Here is a 22,304-nt window from a genome sequence, read left to right as displayed (position 1 = left end):
GCTGAAATGGAGGAGAGGTCTTGGAGGAGGAGGACCTTCTGGTCATCCCCTTCTTAATTCTGCTCCAAATGGAGGGCGTTTTGAAACACCTCCTACACAGAGGCTGAAAGGGAGGACAGGAAAAGGAGAAGGACCCATGGCCACTCTGTTCTTAGTGATGCTCCAAGTGGATGACATTGTGGAATCCCTCCTGGACAAAGAGGCTGAAATGGAAGACAGGTATTGCAAGAGGAGGACCTTCTGGTCACTCCCACTTTTTAGTCCTGCTCCAAATGGAGGGCATTTTGTAACTTCTCCTAGGCAGAGGCTTAAACTGGAGGACACATCCTGGGCAAAGGAGGAGGGCCTTCTGGTCCCCCTGCTTCTTAGTGATGTTCCAAATGGACAACATTGTGGAATGGAGGAAGAGGATCTTGTGGCCCCCCTTCTTCTTAGTGATGCTCCCTATACAGGTCCTTGTGGAACTCCTCCTGGACAAAGAGTCTGAAAAGGAGGAGAGGTCCTAGAAAAGCAGAAGGATCTCTGGTCCCCCTGCTTCTTAGTGATGATCCCAATGGAGGACATTGTGGAATCCCTCTTGGAGAAGAGGTTGAAATGGAAGACAGGTCCCAAAAGTGAAGGTCCATTCTTAATCCTGCTCCAAATGAAGGGCATTTTGGAACTCCTCCTAGACAGAGGCTGGAATGGAAGAGAAGGACCCATGGTCACTCTATTTTGAGTGATGCTCCCCATGGAGGACATTTTGGAAACCCTCCTGGAGAAGGAGGCTGAGGATCTTGTGGTCCCCCTTCTTCTTAGGGATGCTCCCACTGGAGGTCCTGGTGGAACTCCTCCTGGACAAAGAATCTGAAAGGGAGGAGAGGTCCTGTAAAAGAAGGAGGACCTTCTGGTCCCAATGCTTCTTATAGTGATGCTCCTAATGGAGGGCATTGTGGAATCCCTCCTGGAGCAGGAGGCTGAAACGGAAGAGAGGAAATGGAGGACCTTCTGGTGACTCTCTTTTTGGTCCATGCTCCCAATGGAGAGCATTGTGGAATCCCTCCTGGAGCAGGAGGCTGCAATGGAGGAAGAGGAGAGGGAGGACTTTGTGGTCCCTCTTCTTCTTCTTCTTCTTGCTCTCTAGTAGTGATGCTCCCAATGGAGCTCCTGGGGAGGAGGAGTCTGGAAGGGAGGAGGCGAGGTCCTGGCCAAAGGCGGAGGCAGGGCTGGCCCTTGCTGGTGGAGGGGTCCTCCTGGAGGAGGGGGAGGAGGAGGGCGTCACCGGCGTCACGTGTGGACCCTCCTCCCTCCCCTCCCTCCTTCTCCCTCCATCCCTCCATCCCTCCCTTCTCTTTGTTGTAGCCCCAGCCAGAGCAGCAGCAGCAGCAGAAGCAGCAGCATCCTCTCTTCCTCCTGCTCCTCCTCAGCGGGGCACAAAGGATGCGGTGGGTCTGGGCTCCTCCGGGCAGCGCCCCTTGATCCCCCCCAGGACCCTCCTTCCCTTTGGGCCTCCCTGCCTCCCTCCTTGGCCATGGCGGCCTCTCCTGGGCGCTGCTGCCTCCTGGCCCTTTGGGGGGCGGCCCTCTGCGCCCTCCTCCTCGCCCCGGACCCGGCCTGGACCTCCAACCCGCTGGCACCCCCCAACAACAACAACAACAACAACAAGGAGTGCCCCCCTGGGAAGGGCAAGGCTGGAGGCAACTGCTCAGGTGAGAGGAGGGGAGGGGGCTCAAGGCATCCATCCCCCCCCCCATGGATCCCTCCTTCCCTCCTCCCCCCCACAGGGACCCCTTTATCCCTCCCCTTTGTATCCCCCCCCCTTGCCATGCCTCCCAGCCCCATCTTTCCCTCCCTCTCAGCCACAGCCTCAGCCACAGATACAAGTAGCAAGAGCACTTCCCATTGCTAGGAACTCAGGTTACAAGGCATCTCTGAGGAAGGAAGACTTCAGCCCAGGAAAGCCCCTGCTGCCCATGGCTTTCTTTCAGTCAGCCTCAAAGGGGCTACAAGATCTCTCCAGGTACGGTTTACACTTGCCCCCAACAAGGTGGGTACTCATTTTACCCATCTGCGAAAGGATGGAAGGCAGGTAGAGAGAGATAGAGATAGGAGTTTATCACACTGGGGCTGATTTCGGCATTACAGAGAGATTGAAGCATCCTGCAGTTAAAGCGGAAACGAGGAGTAATTGCGTGAATGGTTATCCCACGCATTTGCGCAAATAAAGCGATACCGGAATGAAATCCTGAAAGTCAAAAGATGAGCGCCAATGCTTCTTTGGGGCCGCTTTAATGGCAGGTTTTGTACAACGTCGTGTTTGGAATCGTTTTGCATAATTACGTGATTTTTCCAGGATGTTCATGCGATCTCCTTCATGTGATAAACTCCATAGCAGCTTGCGTGTGATAGTCATTCGCACAATTACTTGCCATTTTCGCTTTATTTGCAGGATGCTTTAAATGCATTTTAATCTCTCTTTAATGAAAGGATGGAAGGGTGATAAAGAGTTAGATAAATTTGGTGTTGGGTGCCTTCAACTCCATTCCCACTTATGGCGACCCTAAAACAGTGAAGCTGTCTTGGGGTTTCCTTGGCAAGATTGGTTCAAGGGACAGGGACGGGAAAGTTTCAACCTGGCCACCCCTGAGGAGGCTGAGAGAGTGTGACTTGCCCAAGATCACCCAGTGGGTGTACATGGTTCAGTGAGGAGCTGAACCCTGATCTCTAAAGTCATAGTCCAAGATTCAAACCCTTGTGGCTCAGGTATGAGGAAAGGGAAAGGGAAAGCCTGAGGCCAAGAGAGTGTGACTTACCCAGGATTTCATGGCCAAGCCCGTATTCAAACCCTGGTCATAGTCCAAGGCTCAAACCACTACAGCACTCTGGCTCTCTCGTATGTGTATATGTATGTACATTTAGGCATGCATGTATGTATATGCATATATCTACATCTGTAGGGTTCGGTTTAGTGACTGATCCTAAAGAATCATCCTCATAGCCTTTGCCTAAGACCTGCCAGCACAGCTACATGCTAAGCAGGACTCAAAACCCTGATTCCAGAGTTTATTCCCAACGTGTTAGAATCTAACCCTGAACAATGCTATATACTTTTAACAATAAAAAGTGTATGGTCTCCTCCTTTGGAGGTTTTTGAACATTGGCTGGATGGCCATCTGTTGGGAGTGCTTCGATTGTGTCTTCCTGCATGGCAGAAGGGAGTTGAACTGGATGGTCCTTGGGGGTCTCTGTGATCCTAAGAACAAGCCTTGGGCTGCAATCCTATACACAGGTGGGAGTAAGTCTTGTGGAACTCAGACTTATTTCTAAGCTGGCATTTTGTTGGAGTGCCCTGTACAGCTACTTGGGTGCAAGTTATATTGAATTAAATGGGAGTCACACATAACTACACATGTGCATATAGAGACTCTTCCCTTCATGCACCCACAACCATCATCACTATCCCTGTCTTCCTCCCCCCCCCCAAAAAAAAATACACAGGCACTTTCATACAAATAGTCTGATTTCTCTTTCCATATATGTGTATGTGTGTGTGTGTGTATATATATATATATATATATATATATATATATATATGAGAGAAGGATATATTTTATATACCTTTGCTTTTTATATATTCACACTTAGGATCCCTGTACATCCATTCTCCCAGGGCTTATGCTCCTTTTTTGCAAGGGTGAAAACAAGAGAGCTGTTTGGCCAGTCTGGGAATGTGAGCACTGACCTTGTGTAGTCAGTGAGGTGTCAACGGTTCATGTATCTGGAACCAGTGGCGATAGGGGGTGCCATTCATTTCGTGTAGCTGGGAACAAAGACTTTGCATCTCTGGTTTCAAAACGTGCTTTTACTTCAGTTGTACCAGCAAGAAAATTATTTCTCTTTAAGAGGAGATAAAGTCCACTCTCTCCTGCCTCATTCCCCTGCTACCCAAACAGGAGGGGAGATCTTTTGTTTCTTTCTGCTGAGTGTATGTTCAGGCCTATCACCCCAGCTAATTAATGCAAACCATCCGCTTCACCTTTATCTTCTCTCACTTCTGTTGCTTAAGAACATGGTCTGAGAAACGCAAGAGATTGCTGAGCTGCTCCTATATCTGTAACCTATTTGAGAAAGCACCCTGCTTCTTTTCTGCTGTTCAGCATTAATAAATAGCATATAAATCCTAGCATCAAATCCTGCCCTGGTTGGTTGCTAAGAAAAGTCATAGCTGAGAAGTGTGTTGCAATATTTAAAAAAAACACATCAATTTTTTAAAATATGAAAGCTGTTTCTCTTGGTTGCTTTATCTGGCCTTTCAGTACATAATAGAAATAGGAAGGAGGAAGTCAGGAGACATTTAATTTTAAAGATTAATTTTAAAATAAGAACCTAAGAACATGAATGTTAAAGAAATCCCTAAAATTACAATGCGAGGTACGCTTCTAACACAGTATTTTTCTTAAGCATATTTCTGTTTGGTTCTGTCTCCAGACTCAGGTATTTTACCTTCAAGCGGTTGTTTCTCTTTTCCCCCATCTGAAAAGCATGGATGATTGCTCTGAGTTGATTGCCAGTCGAAATTACGGTGCCACTGCTAGTGCCAGATTGATGAGAGATTCATGAGAGGTACTTGTTGTCCTCTGATTCTATTGTCTTCCCTGAGAGGTGAAGGCAGTTGCCACTTTGCAAGCAGCTCAGAGCACTTTATGAGATAGTCCCTTTGGGTTAGTGTCTGTTAGTATTGCACCATCTCATACATCTTGGAGGTAAGTTCCAGCAGGACTTACTCCCTAGCAAGATTGTTGAGGATTACAACCTAAGGCTGCAGTCTTCTGTGCACTAACAAAGGATTAAGTTTCATTGGGCACAGTGGGACTTACTTCCAAAAAGCATACAGTACATAGAATTGAGATGTATAAATGTTGAACAAGTATCTAACTCCCTAACTAGATGGAACACTGGAATGGCCCATGCCCTAGAATGCTTTACTGTTATTGAGAGTGTGTGTTTGGAATGAGGCATAGAGTGTTAGGAAGTAGAAAGACAGAAGTGCCAGTGTCAGGGTACATGTGTGTGTATTTGGTAATGCTGAATCCTTCCTTTCCTTGAACCTTTGCCTTCAAAACTGCTGTCTTGGCTCATGTTTTTTTCCCTTGCCATTGGGATTTTCTTTCAGATTCTTGTTCCAAGAAGAAATGAGTTTGGGGTGGGTGGAGGAATTGAAGAAGCAAAGTGGGGCAGTGAAGTGAGGCTTTGACAACTTTCCCACTTTTTGTTCAGGCCTAGTTGAGAGCCAGCATGATGTAGTGGTTTGTGTGTTGGACTGTGACTCTAGAGACCAGGTTTCAATTCCGCTTTTGGCCATGAAACCTGCTGGGTGACTTTGGGCAAGTCGCACCCTCTCATCTTTAGGGGAAGGCAATGGCAAACCTCATGTGAACAAAACTTGCCATGAAAAACCCATGATAGGTAGGTCTTAGGATTACCTTAAATCGGAAATTACTTGAAGGTACACAATAACAATAACAACAGCATAGTAGCTGGGCCTGTCTCTGTCATGAGTTCTAAGGCTTCAGTCCAGGCCTATGTGCCCTTACTTAAGATTAACTGGGTTTACTGTAATGTACTCATGAATAGGGTTATGGTTGGAAGTGCATTTCTGCTTCATTTCTGGTTTGGTTTTGTAATCATTTTATGCAGCTCTTTTAATTCACAATACCTTTGTGGTGTTCAATATGGACATCTCTGCTAATAGTGATTAGCAAATTCACAAGGAAGCAAATTATGCAAAAACCATTCCACAAAGTAAATTTCATCTTTGTTTGTTCTCTCCACAGTAACTTGTTGTGAGTCTCATTTTCTGATTCCAGACATGTTGGTGGTAGATTTGAGCAAAGCTCTGCTCTTATATGCTTGACTCCCCTCATTGCATCCTTATGATGACTGATTTGTGCTTTGTGCAAAGAAAGATGAATAGGTTAATTTGCTGCCAAATTCTAGTTTATCATGTGAAGAGGAGTCCTGCTGAAATTTCCTTTTGAAAGCTGGTAAGTGTAGTCAGTTTCCAGTGTAGAGTGTTGAAGTGAGGTCTCTTTATAAATGATCTCAATAGTAGAGGTTCACGGAGAATGTGTACCATAAAATAAAAGCCAAGATTAGCAAACATTTCCATTTACTTTCTTAGCTGGATGACTTCTCCCAAGTGTTCTAAATATTCCACTTGGAAATATCCCAGAAATCATTTTTGCACTGAAACCTGCTTCATTTGGCTGAAGTACAAACTTTCAGGCCTAATTAATTCACCTAGTTGGGATTAAGGTGTTGTGTACCTCTTTCCAAGGGTTAAGGACCATCTTTTCATTGTGCAGCTTCTGCTTCTCCCAGATTGTCACAAAGTAGTATTGTGGGAACCATGCTTTTCATCTTCTTCTTGTTTTGCATAGGCAAATATTTGTTCCTGTGCTGCATTGATACTATCTGGATGCTAATTGGAATTCAAGTCTGTTTATTTATATCTGAATCATCCGTTATTGGTGTTTTATATCTCATTTTAATCTTTGAATAATTCGACAATCAATCCCAGTTGGCTCCTTGTGGTCTCACCCAGTTATGTGACTGAGTTGTTCTGAAATCCAGGGTGACATACAAACACCCTTTCCCTAATGTTGTTGTTGTTGTTGTTGTTGTGTTCCTTCAAGCTGTTTCCATCTTATTTCGAACCCAAGGCAAACCTATCATGGAATTTTCTTAGCAAGATATGTTCAGAAGGGGTTGCCTTTGCCTTCCTCTGAGGCTGAGAGAATATGACTTGCCAAGATCATCCAGTGGGTTTCCATGGCCAAGCGGGGTCTTGAACCATCATCTCCAGGATCATGTTCTTACACTCAGATCACTACATCATGCTGGCTTCCATTCAAATAGCTGTACGGAGACTTTCTAGCAAGGAAGAAGAGAAAAGAAGTGGTGAGGAAAAAATGAAAGGGTTACAAATGGAAATTGACATCTGTACTCCCTGTAAAATTCCATGATTGAGACAAGATAATTACAGGGGGAAATGCCAAACATAGAAACATTCTTTGTCTAAAGGCAATCAATGGTTAAGCGGGACATTAACAATAAACAAAATACAGTATTGCAAAAAGTTAGGTGTGATTGATTCATACTTTTTATCTAGGGCCTTTTGGGTGTGTGATGCTTGGATCCTAAGATTTGTTAACATAAGGGCATATTTCTCCTTCCCCACTTCATAACCCCTCTGGTGATGCTTTTTGGAGAGCAACAAATGGTTGCACGGGCAAGCAGGGAATGGGAAGTATGCCATCCACTAACTTCTTTAACTTTAAACTCACTTTCCATGTTGGAATCAAAGCCAGTATTTTCATTTTGATTTAGCTGTGTTGCTACTTTATGACTAGTTGGTAGGTGCTGTGTATTAGATAGAAGATGGGCCGTATGTTTTGCCTAGGGAAGGAGCAGAGGACCTTTTGCCTTGAAGATATTTTGGGCTACACCTCCGTAGTCCCTTTCTTCCATTATGGATGGGAATTATGGGGATTGGGATTCTACACATCTGGAGACCCACAGTTCTCCAGCCCCACTCTAGAATATGTAGGCAGCTTTGAATTGCCTGTTGGTGCTTGGCTGGTGGATGGAGCCTTTGTGTTTTTGTATTTAACTTCACTGTTTAGCACAGTTATGGGAATTAACTTCCTCCCTCACTAAAGAGGGTGATGTAGGATTGCCACCTTTTTTTTTTTTTACCCTGGTCTTGTACCTTTAAAACAGCAATGAGCTTCTGTGGAAGGATGCATTAACCTCTCAGGAGACTTAGGGCCCGAAAAGACAGGCAAAAATAAAACTGTTCCAGCTCACTTTGAAGGTATGCTGTTTAAATGCTGCATGCGTCCTAAGAGGCTGGGAGCCGCACCAGAGCCGCGCTCCAGTCCTAAGGACTGGAGCACAGCTTTGGCGCAGCTTCTGGCCTCTTAAGACGTGTGTGTTATTTAAACATCATACCTCCAAAGTGACCCAAAGCAGCTTTATTTTGTCCTGTCTGTTTGGGCCCTTAGAAAGGCTGAACCCTCCCCATTGCATCTGGCTCCATAAACAAACAAGTAAGCACACACACACACACCAACCAACATTTTTTGTACCAATTCTGTTCACATGCCATTTAGGAGACAGGGTGGGCATTTTCACCACATTTTTGGGGCTTTCTTGACCAAACCTTTTAAAACAATGGCGAGTGAGCAGAAAGGCCTTCCTTGGCCCACCCTCCCTCCCCCAAACTAGGGAAGTATTCCCCATATGCCCCAGATGGCATTGGGGCAAAATGGTTTTTTGAAAAATTTCAGAAAAAATTGTTGGATAGAGGTTTTCCAAATATGATGGAAATGCCCACCACACTCCCTAGAGTTTATTTGGTGGCATTTCGAAACAATTGTTTTTGACCATCTGGGGGCCACAGAATGGCCTGGGATTTGCATGTGGCCTGCAGGCTGCTTTTTGCTTTAGCAAAAGGCAGTTTCTCAGAACCATAGTATATGAAACTTTCCCCACCAGTAATTTCCAAACTTAAGGGCAGGTGAGAGTTACAACATCTGGAGGACCACACATTGTCCCCTTTTGACCTACAGAATTTGTTTAGCCTGGCTCATACTAATTTCATGGAAACAAGGCTAATAGACAAAGGATGCAGCTGAGACCTCTGTGTTTTTGTACTGCCTATAACTTAAAGTATAGGTAGCCTTCATGTTTTTGGAAAGAAGAGTAATGATTTAGTGCTGTAGGCAGGATAGTAGCTCTCTAAGAACTGTTGGCACGTAGGGAGAGGAGTGCATTGGTATGCTAAATCTGCATTTTTATTAAAGTAAGCAAACCAAGGTAGACCCTCCTGTACCGGAGGATATGCCTTCTCTCTTGTTGTTGTCATTTACTTTTGGAGTGTCTGTTTACTATGTGTTATAAATAAATTGCCTTCAGACTTCCAAACTAAAGGAAAGCCATACAAGGGAAAGTGAAAAGGAAGAGAAGAGAGATCAGTTTGATGAAGGCTGGGGAAGAATGTTGTTAACAGGTATGTACACTGAGTAAGGAACCCGCTGGTGTCCATGCCAGCATAGAGGTAACACAACTCTCCAGCAGCTCTTAGGACTTGGGTCGGCAGCAGGCACCAGAATAACTTTCCTTCCACGTTGTGGTTACAGAGGAATAGATGAATGACAGTGTTCTTTTTTGGTAGGGTGTGTGTGGTGTGTGTGAAGTGGTGGTGGTAGAAAAGAGGATTGTGCAGCTGCTTCTTGTCTAACCAAAGTCTGAAGTCAAGCTTGCTTCCCCCTTGCTGCTGTGGGGAGAGAAGGAGTCCATCCTTTCAGGACCCAGTGTGACCTTTTCCTTGATTCCGACTGGATGTTTATGCCTTTTAAAGCTCTGGCATTCAGAGGGCAATGCCTTCTCAAAAGGGCTGGTGTGATGCCGTGAGGCCATTCCTTCCACAGTGTGGAGAAGTTAAGTGCTGGCTGAGTGATTCTGGGCTTGAGATCCTAAAAAGCAACTTTGCTAAGCTCAGATTCTCTCAATCATTCCACACATTGAACAATTGAGAGAAGTTACGTTTTCAAGCTGCATTAAAGTGGAAGTGAGTGGATTCCTTGACTGCTTAAGGCACATGTGAGAGCAGTTTTCCCAAAAACGGTGTGCCAAGCTGGGAGACTACAACTCAGTAACTTAGCAAACAAGAAGCGCACTGTCATTGTGTACAGATATACACATTTTCACTTTATGGAAGCTGTAAATATGGTTCCTCCAGCCAGACTGGAGTACAACCCTTTTTCATCCCTAAGGAGCTGCCACATTTGTGAGAGAACAAATTGTGAGAAGGGCAGGTGTAAGATTTGAAAGAGAAAAGAGATTTGACAAGAGCGCAGAGAAGGTATGTGAGAAAAAGCACCAATTGAAGACGATAGTGAGAATAGAATTGGAGCTTATCGTATATAGTTTTAAACATCCCTTTTCCAAAATGCTTGGGACCAGAAGTGTTTTAGATTTTGCATTTTTTTCAGATCTTAGAACATAATGAGATATCTTGGACTTTCATATACACTTTATACATAGAGCCTGAAGGTAATTTTATATACAATACTTTCAATAATTTTGTGCACGAAACAAAGTTTGTGTACATTGAATCAACAGAAAGCAAACATGTCACTGTCTCAGCTACTCATGTGGACAGTTTTGGATTTTGGAGTATTTCAGATTTCTAGGAAGGAGATACTCAACCTGTATCCACAACACAGCCTTCATTCAGTAGCATCTTGGAGGCGAGGTAATGGCAGGATGAGACTTAGAGTCTCATTCCAGCCTAGGGTTGTATAACAGCAGGATGGAGTATCTGTATATCTGATTTATTGATCTCCATCCTGTTTTGCTTTGAAACTTAAATTGTTTAGTTATTGCTGATATTGCTTTCTTTCCTTCTTTTCTGCTTCTTAATAAATTCTTTAAATATTTTGACTGTTATTAGCATTTGCTCTGTTTTATAACAGTGTTTTGGGGATAGAAATAAAAAAAAACAGTAGGCACAACAACAAGTGTACCTGGGTAACGTGATGAATGTGTGAACAAATCTACCTGTGTGCAGCTCAACAATCTGTGTAGCTATGTACACGGCTGTGCTATGTGAATACCCTCCATGTGTGGTGTGGAGAAGCACTTCCTTTTAGCCATTATGAATCTCCAATTTATAATCCAGAGTAGGATTATGATCATGAAGGTCCTAGATGCATAGTCACAGAGCACAGTTCACAGAGAGAGAGAGACAGGGTTCTTTGTTGGTCTGACTAAACTAGAACTTTCACCTAGCTGCCTGAGCCTGTGACTTTCTGCAAGTAGAGTTTGTGCTCTTGAAATGGCCCTTTTACACAGATTTTCCTGAAAGTCTTCCTCTGTTTTCTGTTCTTGTATATCTCATCCAGTGAACTGCCTAGTTTCCATACCTGGTTGCCTGCATTTGTGGTGTGATATCCAGTGTCCCTAAGTGACTCACTGGTCTGTATTGTTTTCACTCTTCATCAGCTGTTCTGGGTGGGCTGGGGTTCTCTCTCTGTCTGAAGAGCAGTTGAAGGGTCATGTTTACATGTAAGAAAAGGAACCACTTTGTTTTGAAAAAAACTATACCTCAGGGTTGACAAATCTTCAAGGATGGAACTAATCGGAAAATCCATTACCATACTTCAAACAATCTCCCTCCCCCACTGCTGCCCAAGTGCACTGAAACAGGAGCAGAAAAAGACATTCTGCAAAAGTGTATTAGTAATGGCATATGGGAAATAAAAGTAATGAAATAGATCTCATAATAATGAAATATTAGAGAAGATGGGAAGTCAGGGAATCAAGAGCTTTGCCAACAGATGATGCCAGTAATGCAAAGGCAACATTGATCATTTTAATGGACAAGTTGCCACGGCTGACCATCCTAGAATGGTCTTCCCTTGGCCTTCACCTGTTTTTCATGGTTGTAGGCATCTTTAAAAGCCTTTATAGAGGTTCAGAGGAGATTGCAAACCAGTTCTAGAGTTCATTTTTGAGCTGAGGTTTTTGAGAACATTTATGTATTGCATTCTCTTTTCCCTCTTTAAATAGACAGGCACTTCCCTCTGTCTGCCTCATTCTATCTAAACATGTTACTCCTGCCACTCAGTCTTGGAGGCTGTTTCAGAGACTCTCTCAAGCTTCTAAACAGTCTCCTTTCAGTCTAAGTCACAGTAACAGTCTCCTCTGAGCGAGGTTAACAGTCTCTTCCTGCTAACATCAGTTAGGATAGGATTTAGTTTGTTGTGTATTTATTTATTAAAGTTGTTATTATTTATTTTTAAACTACAAACTGTATGTTCATTGTTTTTTGGAGTAAGTCTTTATTCTTTAGGAAGACAGATTTAAAATAACAGTCTGACCCACACTTTTGCTGTTCTGCTGATGAAAGCTGAACTCTTAACAAGTTTAACTTTCATACCTGCATATTTTTGTTTCCCTTTAACAAGGAAACTCAAATTGCACCCCACAAGAACCAGCTGGGATGCTTTTCTACCTTCAGAAGTTGTGGAACCAGAGTCTTTGGGTCCTTTCACACTACACGGTTATGGTGTTGTGATGCCCCTTTAGCTGCCATTTGGGAAACATCTGTGAGAGAGCTCCTCTAGAGCCTCTGACCAACTTTTAAAACCCAGGAACACACCTTGGGAACTTCATTCATAATATAGGAGGGAAATGTGTGGCCCTTCAGATGTTATTGGGCTGTAATTCCTACCATTCTTTGCTGTTGGCTGTGGTGGCTAGGGATGCTGGGAGTTGCAAAATCTAGGGGGTTGCACAAATTCTATCCCTGCTTTATAAAAATGTACCTTCTTCAGTTGTCTTTTGTAACCCCCCCCCCAAAAAAAAGAGTAAAGCATGACAAATGAAGTCATATTTATTTTTATGTTCATTCAGTTGCAACGATACACCCATACATCACATTATGTGTTTATTTAAATTAAAGAGAGTCACAAGCTGATCACTCCTAATTTGATATGGCTTTGATATTTAAACTAGGGGTGATCAGCTTGTGACTTTCTTGATCTCACCTTGAAAAGGCTAGTTTTCCAAGGGAAGGCTAGTTAGAACTACAATTCCCAGAATCACCCCACAAGCATGGGCAGTAGTGAAAAAATAATCATTTCCTATTGCTAAACTACAACTACTAGCTAGGGTAGGAGGAGGGCTAATGGGAGCTGCAGTCCAACAACATTGTCCACCACTGATTTAGACCATGTAATTCTCTGCTGAAGTATCTGCTGCTGCAGCAGCATTAATATTTTTTGATGTTGTGGACAGAGCAGTTGATAACAGTCTTTGAATCCATAGTACTATTGTGTGATTTTGAAGAGCAAATATATTTGCAAAGCCTTTTTAATTGCAATTAGGATTCACTGAAAATATCACAAGTCCTGAAGTCTTTACAGAGATAAAATCTAGTGTTGGATCATCTCCAATGAATTGTTAAAACTCCAAAAGCTAGAGTTGCTGATGGATTTTGGAAATATCTGGACTTCTGCATGGATTTGAAGTCTTCTTCTGCTGATCTGGGAGTAGACAATTGAAGCTATTTACTCGAGCCCAAAATAGGCCTGACCTGGAAACCATTTGCTTCTGTGCTGAATTTTATAATGTATAGTGCATAAGAACTTCAAGCCTTTGATCCTGGACAGGCTGTATTGACTGCTTTATAGCTGTTCTTGTAGAGTAATATTAAATTAAGGAACATCCAAACCAACAAACAAGCAGTGCTAAATACACTCATCCCTCCATTTTTGTGGCTTTGATAATTCACGGATTTGATTAATATGTTCTCTCTAGGAATATCTAGGTCCTCCAGTGCAACTCTGTGGTCAACTTTAAAAGTTGCACTGAAAGACCTAGAGATTCCTAGAGAGAATACTCCGCTAGGCCTTTGTAGCTCCTCCAGTGCAGTTCTGTGGTCAGTGACTGTCAGACATTGACCACAGAGTTGCACTGGAGGGCCTAGAGATTCCCAGAGAGGTGTCATTTCAGGTAAAAACATGGTGTTTATGTTATTTGCAGTTTTTCCATATTCACGAGGGTCTTGTGCCCCTAACCCTAGCGAATATGGAGGGACAAGTGTATAAACCTACTATTTAGCTTGAAAGCTTCACAATGTTGGTTGGATTTTATGGAATGTCTAAGTAACTAGGTGCTTTTCTCAGGCATGTGTTTGTATTTCTGATACGTTGAGACTGAAATACATTGGGAAAGAATATCCTTTAAGAGCAAACCTTTCACATATGCACAAAGCAATTTTCTACAGGCGCAGATCATTGGTCCACCAAGCCCAATCTGTCTGTACTTACAAACACATGCACTATGAATGCAAGGAGTTCTGCATATGAGGATTAAAGATATGTTTAACTCTTGTATTTTAATTGATTTAAGATTATTTGACTGTGACAAGATTGTGCTCTGATGCTTTACAAATCTAGAAATTTCCCATAGGGATACTCATCATTTAATGTTAGTTTTCTCTATTGTAACAGCAGAAAAAGTAGGTTTAAAAGAGTTATGGCGACACCTTATTTTGGAATACACAACCTGGTGTCCTACACATATTTTAGACTATAGCTCCCATCAGTCCTAGCCAGCATAACCAATTGTCAAGTGTTTTGGGAGCTGTTGTTCAAAGCATCTGGAGAGCACTTCTACCTGTCTTACACTTTCATTACTTTTTCTAATTAATGAAAACCTTGCCAGTGTTACTCCCCTGACTTTCTCTCAGTCAGCTCAGAGTGAGACTTAGCCCCAGAACAACCCTGGAAGGTAGATTAAACCAAGAGAGAGAGAGAGAATTGGAAGACTAGCAGTCAAGCTGAGCAGAGATTTGAATTCAGAATTTCCATATTCTAATCAGCCATTCTCACCATGTCTACCAACCTGAACTGAGCTGACTGAATTATTGGTAGTCTTGGGTGCTAGTACAGTAAATATAAAGTTGGATCTAAGTTAAAATATCAGTACTGTGTGCTTTTTCAAGCAAGTCACTACGTGAGAGCAGGAAGTAATGGATTCTGTGCAAATATCAAAGATACACATACAGTATAACCAACATGACACTATTCTATATTTCCTGGTTAATTGCTACTTATAGTGATCAAGTGAATGACAAATGAAAGCTTCACATTAAGATGTATTAGGTGAAGACTAAAATGATGTATTGAAAATCATCTTCATACCTCCCACCCCAGCATTACAATATTTTCTGAAATGACTCGCATATATTTGACAGTAAAGGAGCATTATGCCATATGTATGCAATCTGTTGGAAAGAACTTCCATAATTGATAATTGAACTGTATGTAGATCAACAAAGTAATGGACATTCTGTAAAACAGTGCAGGCTGCTTAAACCAAATGAAGGGTGGAAATCATTCACTTTGCATTTTTGTCATGTGATTGTACCAGGTTTGTCTTTTTAATCTCAGGCTCTAGCAAAGTGTCATCATGGTGATGAACAGGGTATGTGGGGGAGAGAGGGGGTGAGGGAGAGAGACAACTGATGGCAAGCAGCTCAGGGAGAAGGCAGTACATCTGCACACTGAGTGACATGGCTTCCCACTATTATGAATCATTTTCACAGGTGGGTGGGGGCAGAATGAGAGTATTGCCAATAAGAATTCTGCCCACCCAAATAAAGTTTTCTTTCAACCCCAAATTTCTAGCACTGCAGAGAGTGAGACTGAAAACTGTGCATACTTAGAAAGCCTATATTTGCTGTGTATTGCATTCCCTTACTAACGTTGCTGTTGTTGTGTGCCTTCAATTCATTTCTTAGTTATGGCGAGCCTATACTGAATGTATTACAGGCTTCTTTTGGCTAGATTTATACAGAGGAGGTTTGCCATTGCCATTCTCTGAGGCTGAAAGAGTGTAATTCACCCCAGGTGGATTTCTGTGGTTGAGTGGATATTCAAAACTTGGTCTCTCAAAGTCCTAGTCCAGCGCTCAAACTACTATAACAGGCTGGCTTTCTTGATAACTTTGTCTACCCCTTTTCTTTGGACATTTAAACTGTATTTCTAAATGCTTGGTTGAACTTTTAATGTTATAAGTTTGGGGACAGATGTTATTTTTCATTTTGTGAGGCAGAATTCCTATTTGCGAAGCAACACTCTCATTTTGTCCTATAGCTGCATCTTTGCTTTTCAGGTGAGGTTTTGCCACCAGCTTGCAGAAGTAGAAAGTGCTTTTCCCTCTATTACCAGTTTACCCCATAACCAGATGCCATGCTTCATTTTTTTAATGCTCATATGATGCACTTGGAGATGTCACTGGAGTGGGAAATTCTCTTCCTGCTGGCGATGAGAGGGTCAGGTTTTACCCTCTCTTTACACAACTGGGTTGTAAACTGCACCCTCTTTACTTTGTCCCACAGGACTTAGTTAGAGGCAATGGGCTGGACTTAATCACACTTGAAGCAAGCATGCTGAAATGAAGTAAAATTAGTCATGATAAGTTAGTCATTGATTTCTATGGTTCTTCTCTGACTAAGCCCAGATCCAACCCATTGAGAAACAAACCAAGCCTAATCTGTGAACTCTTCCCCATTTCACCTGCTTGTTCTGTGTTGTCGGCTGATGTAACACCACGTTAGGAGAAAGGTGGAATGAATGAATGAATGAATGAATGACAGGACTAAGTTCTGGATTACACATATCTTATCATTGATTAATAACTCAGTTTTAAATAGGGTTACAGGGGGTCTTGCTTCTAGGTGGTAACTATTCTAATAGAGTTGCAGTCTTCCTTGGACTAAATCATACTTTATGTTTCAGATTCCCACAAATTTATCCTAGCTGGGCTTTAATTGAATTCCCTTTCTGTCACTCTTTACTGACAGACAGGCCAAAAAAGTGTTTTTCATTCAACATTTTTAGATTTCCTCCAATCATTTATGAGAGAGGACTACTTCAGTTTCGCTTGTTTCTGCCTCCATGGCTGAACTGACTAATAATAATTGGAATCTGTCCAAGGAGATAGTTGGGTTTCAGCATAGTCTGTCTCAGCAGACAAAGGAAAAGAGCTGGGGTGGTGAAGGCAGGATAATAAAGCAATACCTTTCAGACTAACTATTTCAACATATGCTTTACATCTGATGAAGTGGATTAGAGTCCACAACAGCTTATTCTGAAATAAATTAATTAGTCTCCAAGGTTGTCCTAGATCCCTTCTCCCTTCTTTTTGGCTCCCAAGATTTCCCCCCTCCTCTTCCACAAGGGATTTCATTAGATATTTTTGTAAAACATTAAAAACGAATGAACAAAAGAAAGAAAGAAAGTGACACTTGAAAAAGCAATTGAAAAACAGATGCATGATACATCTCTAGCTTGCTGATTAGGAAATGTAGGATGGGTTAACGGTTATGCTTCTGTGCAGCAGCAAAGGCAGCATCAGGTAGGTCTCTGTTGAGGCACTTTGGGGGCATCTACATTGTACAAAAAATGCAGTTTGATACCACTGTAAGTGCATCTATGGAATCCTGGCATTTGTAATTTTACAAGGTCTTTAGCCTTCTCTGCCAAAGATTGCTGGTGCCTCACAAAACTACAGATCCCAGGATTCTGTAGGAAGCAGCCATGGCAGTTAAAGTGGTGTCAAAATACATTATTTCTACAGTGTAGGTGCGCGCCATGTTTCATGTGTTGCAGTTGAAAAACAAGGAGCACCGTTGCACCTTTAAACCCGACCACGTTCACTGTGGCATATATGGCTATGAGCCTGCTCATCACAAAAGTTATTCTATATTGGATACAAAAATGCAGAATGGATAGTTGTAAACAGCAGTGCCAAAATACCAGGAATTGCAAAAGCAAACAAAGTGCAGCTTATCTATAACTGCGTGTGATAGTCCCATGGAAGGCTCCAAAGTATGCAGTGAAAACATGTAACAAAAAATCCTAGGAAAACCAGGGTTCAGCTGATGCAAAAAAGATTGCAATGTAAGCACCAAGCAATTTGCTCTGAGAATCTACAACTTTGGGGCCAGTGCTACCACTTAACCCCACTTGTGCAGCAGGGCATTTTTTTTTTGTCCTATATAGACAGTGGAAGCATATTGTTAGCAGATTAGGGACTTCTCTGTGTATGAGGATAGGTCTACCTCCCAAAGCCTGTGTGAGAGAAGATTCATTGTGCAGGAGGGGGCCTTCGATCACTGATGATACAGTATTGTAGAGGGGTCAGACTTCATACTGTGTTGAAGATGTACCATGCAGCTAAAACTCTACTCTACGATATGTCTTTATAGCTCTGATCTAGATTGGCATAAGCATGGAAGGGGGATGCCTAAACCTTGCCCCATGTGTTTTTTCTCTTTAAAAATTGTGTACTTTAGGAGTTAAAAAGGAGGGGAAACTATTAGTAAAGTTTTTAAAAAGTTCTACCTGTTGTAAATGTGTGCAGAAATTCTTTGGTATGAATTTGAATGGGGGAAGAATTTAAACACTACCCCATGTGCCCCATGAGAGGAAAAGTGGTGTGGTGGTTTATGTGTTGCACTAAGAATCTGGAGACCAGAGTTCATGAAATCCCACTGGGTGACCTTTGGCAAGTCACACTCTCTCCACCTCAGAGAGAGGCAATGACAAACCTCCTCTGCACAAATCTTGCCAGGAAAACTCTGATAGGCTCACACTAGGGTCACCATAACTTGTAAATGACTTGAAGACACACAGTAACAAACATGTGTTTGCCAAACATGCGTGGGGAAATTTCGTTCTTGCTGTAGACGTTAAAAAGTCATATTATTTTTAAAAAGAAACCAGCCATATATTGCATGTTTAACACCCTGTGTACTTTGACTCTGACTTTTTCCAATATGTCACGTTGGTTTCAGTGGGTAGCGGGATAAAAAGTTAGAAGTGCTTTCAGATGATGTATAAATGTGGCCATGAGTAAAATGTTTTTAATTACCATCACATCAGCTTCAACATAAGGTGACTTCATGAATGGGAGATGTTCAAGACACCCTGTTATTAACAGCCTTTCTTAGGTCTTGCAAACTCAAGGCTGTGGCTTCCTTGATTGAGGCTGCATCCGCACTGCAGAAATAATCCAGTTTCACACCACTTTAACAACCATGGCTCAGTGCTATGGAATTCTGGGAATAGTAGTTTTGTGGGCCATTTAGCCTTCTCTGTCGGAGAGCCACAACAAACTACAAACCTGGGATTCCATGGCATTGAGCCATGGCAGTTAAAATGTGTCAGACTGGAATTTCTTTGCAGCACTGATGACCTCCGAGTCTTTGAATCTGTAATACCTGTACTGTCTTCCTCTTTTCTTGCTTCTGCTTCCCTAAACATTGTCATCTTTTCTAATGAAGCATGTCTTATTATCACATATCCAAAATATGATAGCCTCAGTTTAGTTATTTTGACTTCTATGGAGAGTTCAGTCTTGGATTCATTCATTTGTGGGCAGTCCATGGTATCTTTAGAATTCTCCTGCAGTGCCACATTTCAAGTGAGTTGATACAGAAGCACTGTCCCCTTTCTTCATTGTCCCATTCTTCGCAGTCATACATAGAAAGTGTGTGAAATAGTGGTGCTAAAGGTAATGGCATGTAAAAATTTAATCACTCATCATTTGGTTCAGAATCAAATAAAGGTAGTTGTGTTTCCTCATGGGAGGTGATCATGTGGTGGCCTGTCCTCCCCATCTGCACATCCATGCGAAGGCATGTAAAGTGTACAGCATCCTTGCAACTACTTTCAGAAAATCTGAATCCTTTTGCTGTGCAGTTTATGGAAGGTTTTTGTCCCTCAAAGCCCAAATTCCCTGTGAATCACATGTGGATGGATCACAGTCTATTCAGACTGAATGAGGAATATTTAATTGTGTAGACAAGCCCCTGGAGTTTGCATTTGGTTACAGTCTTAAGATATAAAATGTGGCTTACAGGGTAGAATTAAAAAAAATACAGTAAAAACAATATATTGTACAAATATTGACAAAAACACTTGTATTGACAATCATATTAAAATATTTAAAACAGTTTAAACATATAATAATAATAATTTTTATTTATATTTCCCACCACTCCCTGCGGATCGAGGTGGGATTACATCAATAAAATAGTAAAATACAAGTATAAAAATACAGATAATAAAACACTAACAATATAATTTTAAATTAAAACATCATCTGGACAACCAGAAACATCCAAAAACTTATCGTTATAACCAGAGTAGAGTGTTTTATCTTAAAATCTCCTATAAGAGGTCAGGTGGGTAAGCCCACTGGAAGAGATCCATCTTAAGAGCCTTCTTAAAGGCATCTAAGGTGGTAATAATAATAATAATAATAATAATAATAATAATAATAATAATTTTATTTATATTTTCCCGCCTCTCCCACTGGATTGAGGCGGGATTACAACCATAAAACCACATACAATACAGTACAATAAGACGGATCTCTTCCGGTAAACTATTCCATAATTTGGGGGCTGTGGCCATAGATGATCTTTGAGAAGTTGCTTTTAGCCTGGACTTATGGTGTTCTAATAAATTCTTCCCTGATATTCTGAGAGTGCGGTGCAGATTGTGTAGGGAGAGGCGTTCCTTCAAGTAACTCAGGCCCAAGCCATGTAGGGCTTTAAAGGTAATAATCCACACTTTGTACTGTGCCCAGAAGCTAATTGCCAGCCATAAGAAAGATACAACACACACCATTAAAGACCCTTCTGCTACACCCAGTTAAAAACCAAAACTGTTTTAAAATGTAAGTCTTTGCCTACTAGTAAAAACAGATCAAAGAAGGGGTCAACCTAGCCTTTTTCGGAATTCCACAGATAAAACTGTGGATGGTGATTGGACAGAAAAAGAAGCCATCTGCTGAAAGTTAAGGCAAGCCCATGTAGAGATAGAGAGTGTTTTGGAAGAAGCAGCAAAAAAAAAAAATTCTCTCCCATGTTAGAAGTTACAAAATTCAGTTTGTTCCTATTAATGACTATACAGTACTTACTAGAATAATCTACTGGTGATTGAGAGGACAGCACAAATGTACACATGAATACACGTGTTTTACCGCTGCAAAAAAATAATTATATTTGTTCAGTTGAGGAAGTTGGAACATATAAAGAAATTATTGGTATCATTTTTAGTGTCAGTTTTGTATCCATTTATCCTTTTATGTAGAGATTTCATCCTGTATCTGTAGCTGAAGGACATTGCTAGTACATGGTGACATCTATCCGTGAGATGCATAAGGAAATGAATGAGCCCCTGATTGTACTAAGGCTGTTCCCAAGGAGGTTTCTGGAGGTTACTGTCTTTTTTTTTTAACCAGGAAGAAGTCACTGGCTTTATAGGTACATTACAAATAGAAAGTATTTCATGTGCAAACAGAAAGAATCTCATGTGCCTTATTAAGTGTTAGAGATATTGCTGTGACATGTAACATTGTGTACTTCTTTGATCTGGATTTCTGTCAGCACTTCTTCTGCAAAGAGTAAATGCAACAATTACCGGGGGGAAAGGGGAAGAAAGGGAGCCTCAACCAAGTGACTCTAAGCACAACAAAGAGCTGGTTTGCGCCTGCATGTAGACTGCTTAATTTCATCACCTAATCACTCACAGGCAAAGTAAAATGTTGCAGGCTGTTTCCACTAATAAGACATTTTGTATTGTCAGGTGATTGGCTTGTTCCCACATGGAACAATGTTCATTTCATGGCCATGATGAGGTGACAACCAGGCTGTTAACTTTGGTTGGTGGAATCATTCTAAAGAAATTTAATTTAAAGCTTAGGTGTGTAAGATAAGCAACTTGTTCAAACAGTGACATGCATTTCGCACCTTGCCTTGTCTTCAGGGACTACAAAAGTAATGTAGAGGTAAAGAAGAAAAGAACACTGTTCCTATTTTTCTTCCCTAAGTTTAACAGCTGGAATAATGTTAACTGCTGGCTTAAAATTATTTTAACAGTTGTCCTTTAAGTAGGAAAAATACAAACAGATCCAATTCCTAGTCTTTGTTTCACAGGTCAAAAGGTCCTTCCCCCACTGCCTGTTCTGGTGATGTCCTTTTTGATGATACACGATTCAAACCCTGAATCTGGTGTGAACAGTCCAGATGATGTCTGGGCCATTCAGAACCAGAACAGGATATAATGCCTTTACACCAGCTTTAAAAAACCTACCTCTGTCTTTGGGTCTTCCTGGAAGATCCTGAGTCCTCTATTCCCATGCTGGAGTGGCTGTCTGCATGGACATCCTGCTGAGCCATGCAGTGCATCCATCACTGTCACCACTCATTATGAAGTTAGAATGTGATTGTCACTGGGCACCTTGTTCTGACCTTAGAAGTGAGTGACCTGTGGTGGACATGCTGGGCTGCTCAGTGGGATGCTTGTGCAGACAGCCACCCTGGCACTGGAATGGAGAATCAGGTAATGAGGGAAGGTTGGTTTACCTCCAGGACCAGGCTACTTTGGGCTGCTCCTGAAGAGTCCTGGCCCATGCACACAGGGCCTATTGAATCTATGGATCCAACCCATAACACAAGGCAAGGGAATGGAATAAATATATTCAAAATGAAGCTGTTTCAAGAATCTTCCAGGTAAATTAGTCTTGTTTCAAATAATACCATCTGCATCCATATAATATAAAGCACTGACAAATTCACCGTTATTTAGATATTATAGATGAATAAACCTGTCAGGAGAATAACTTAATTACACATGCCTCCCCTGTACACAGAAGTTATAATTTAATACTTTTGT

General features: G+C 41.8%; 1 protein-coding gene across 2 annotated transcripts in view; it reads left to right on the top strand.

Moving 5' to 3' along the window:
* Positions 1–1,325: 1,325 nt before the first annotated feature.
* The window catches only part of TMEFF1 (transmembrane protein with EGF like and two follistatin like domains 1), a 104,385-nt gene continuing 83,406 nt past the window's right edge, over positions 1,326–22,304 (top strand). Inside the window, exon 1 of one of the 2 annotated variants that reach the window (XR_016280543.1) lies at positions 1,326–1,688. Coding sequence is in view for 1 of the 2 variants with exons in the window: in XM_089516423.1 (XP_089372549.1) it covers positions 1,511–1,688 (178 nt within the window). In the remaining variant the exon portion in view is untranslated. The remainder of the gene's footprint in view (positions 1,689–22,304) is intronic. The other variant, XM_089516423.1, reaches the window with a different exon arrangement.

The sequence above is a fragment of the Sceloporus occidentalis genome, unplaced genomic scaffold (assembly GCF_023333645.1).
Source record: "Sceloporus occidentalis isolate IW3139 unplaced genomic scaffold, rSceOcc1.0.p SCAF_3, whole genome shotgun sequence".
Classification (NCBI taxonomy): domain Eukaryota; kingdom Metazoa; phylum Chordata; class Lepidosauria; order Squamata; family Phrynosomatidae; genus Sceloporus; species Sceloporus occidentalis.
Note: the sequence above shows the minus strand (reverse complement) of the source record. Positions and strands in the feature narration are given on the sequence as shown.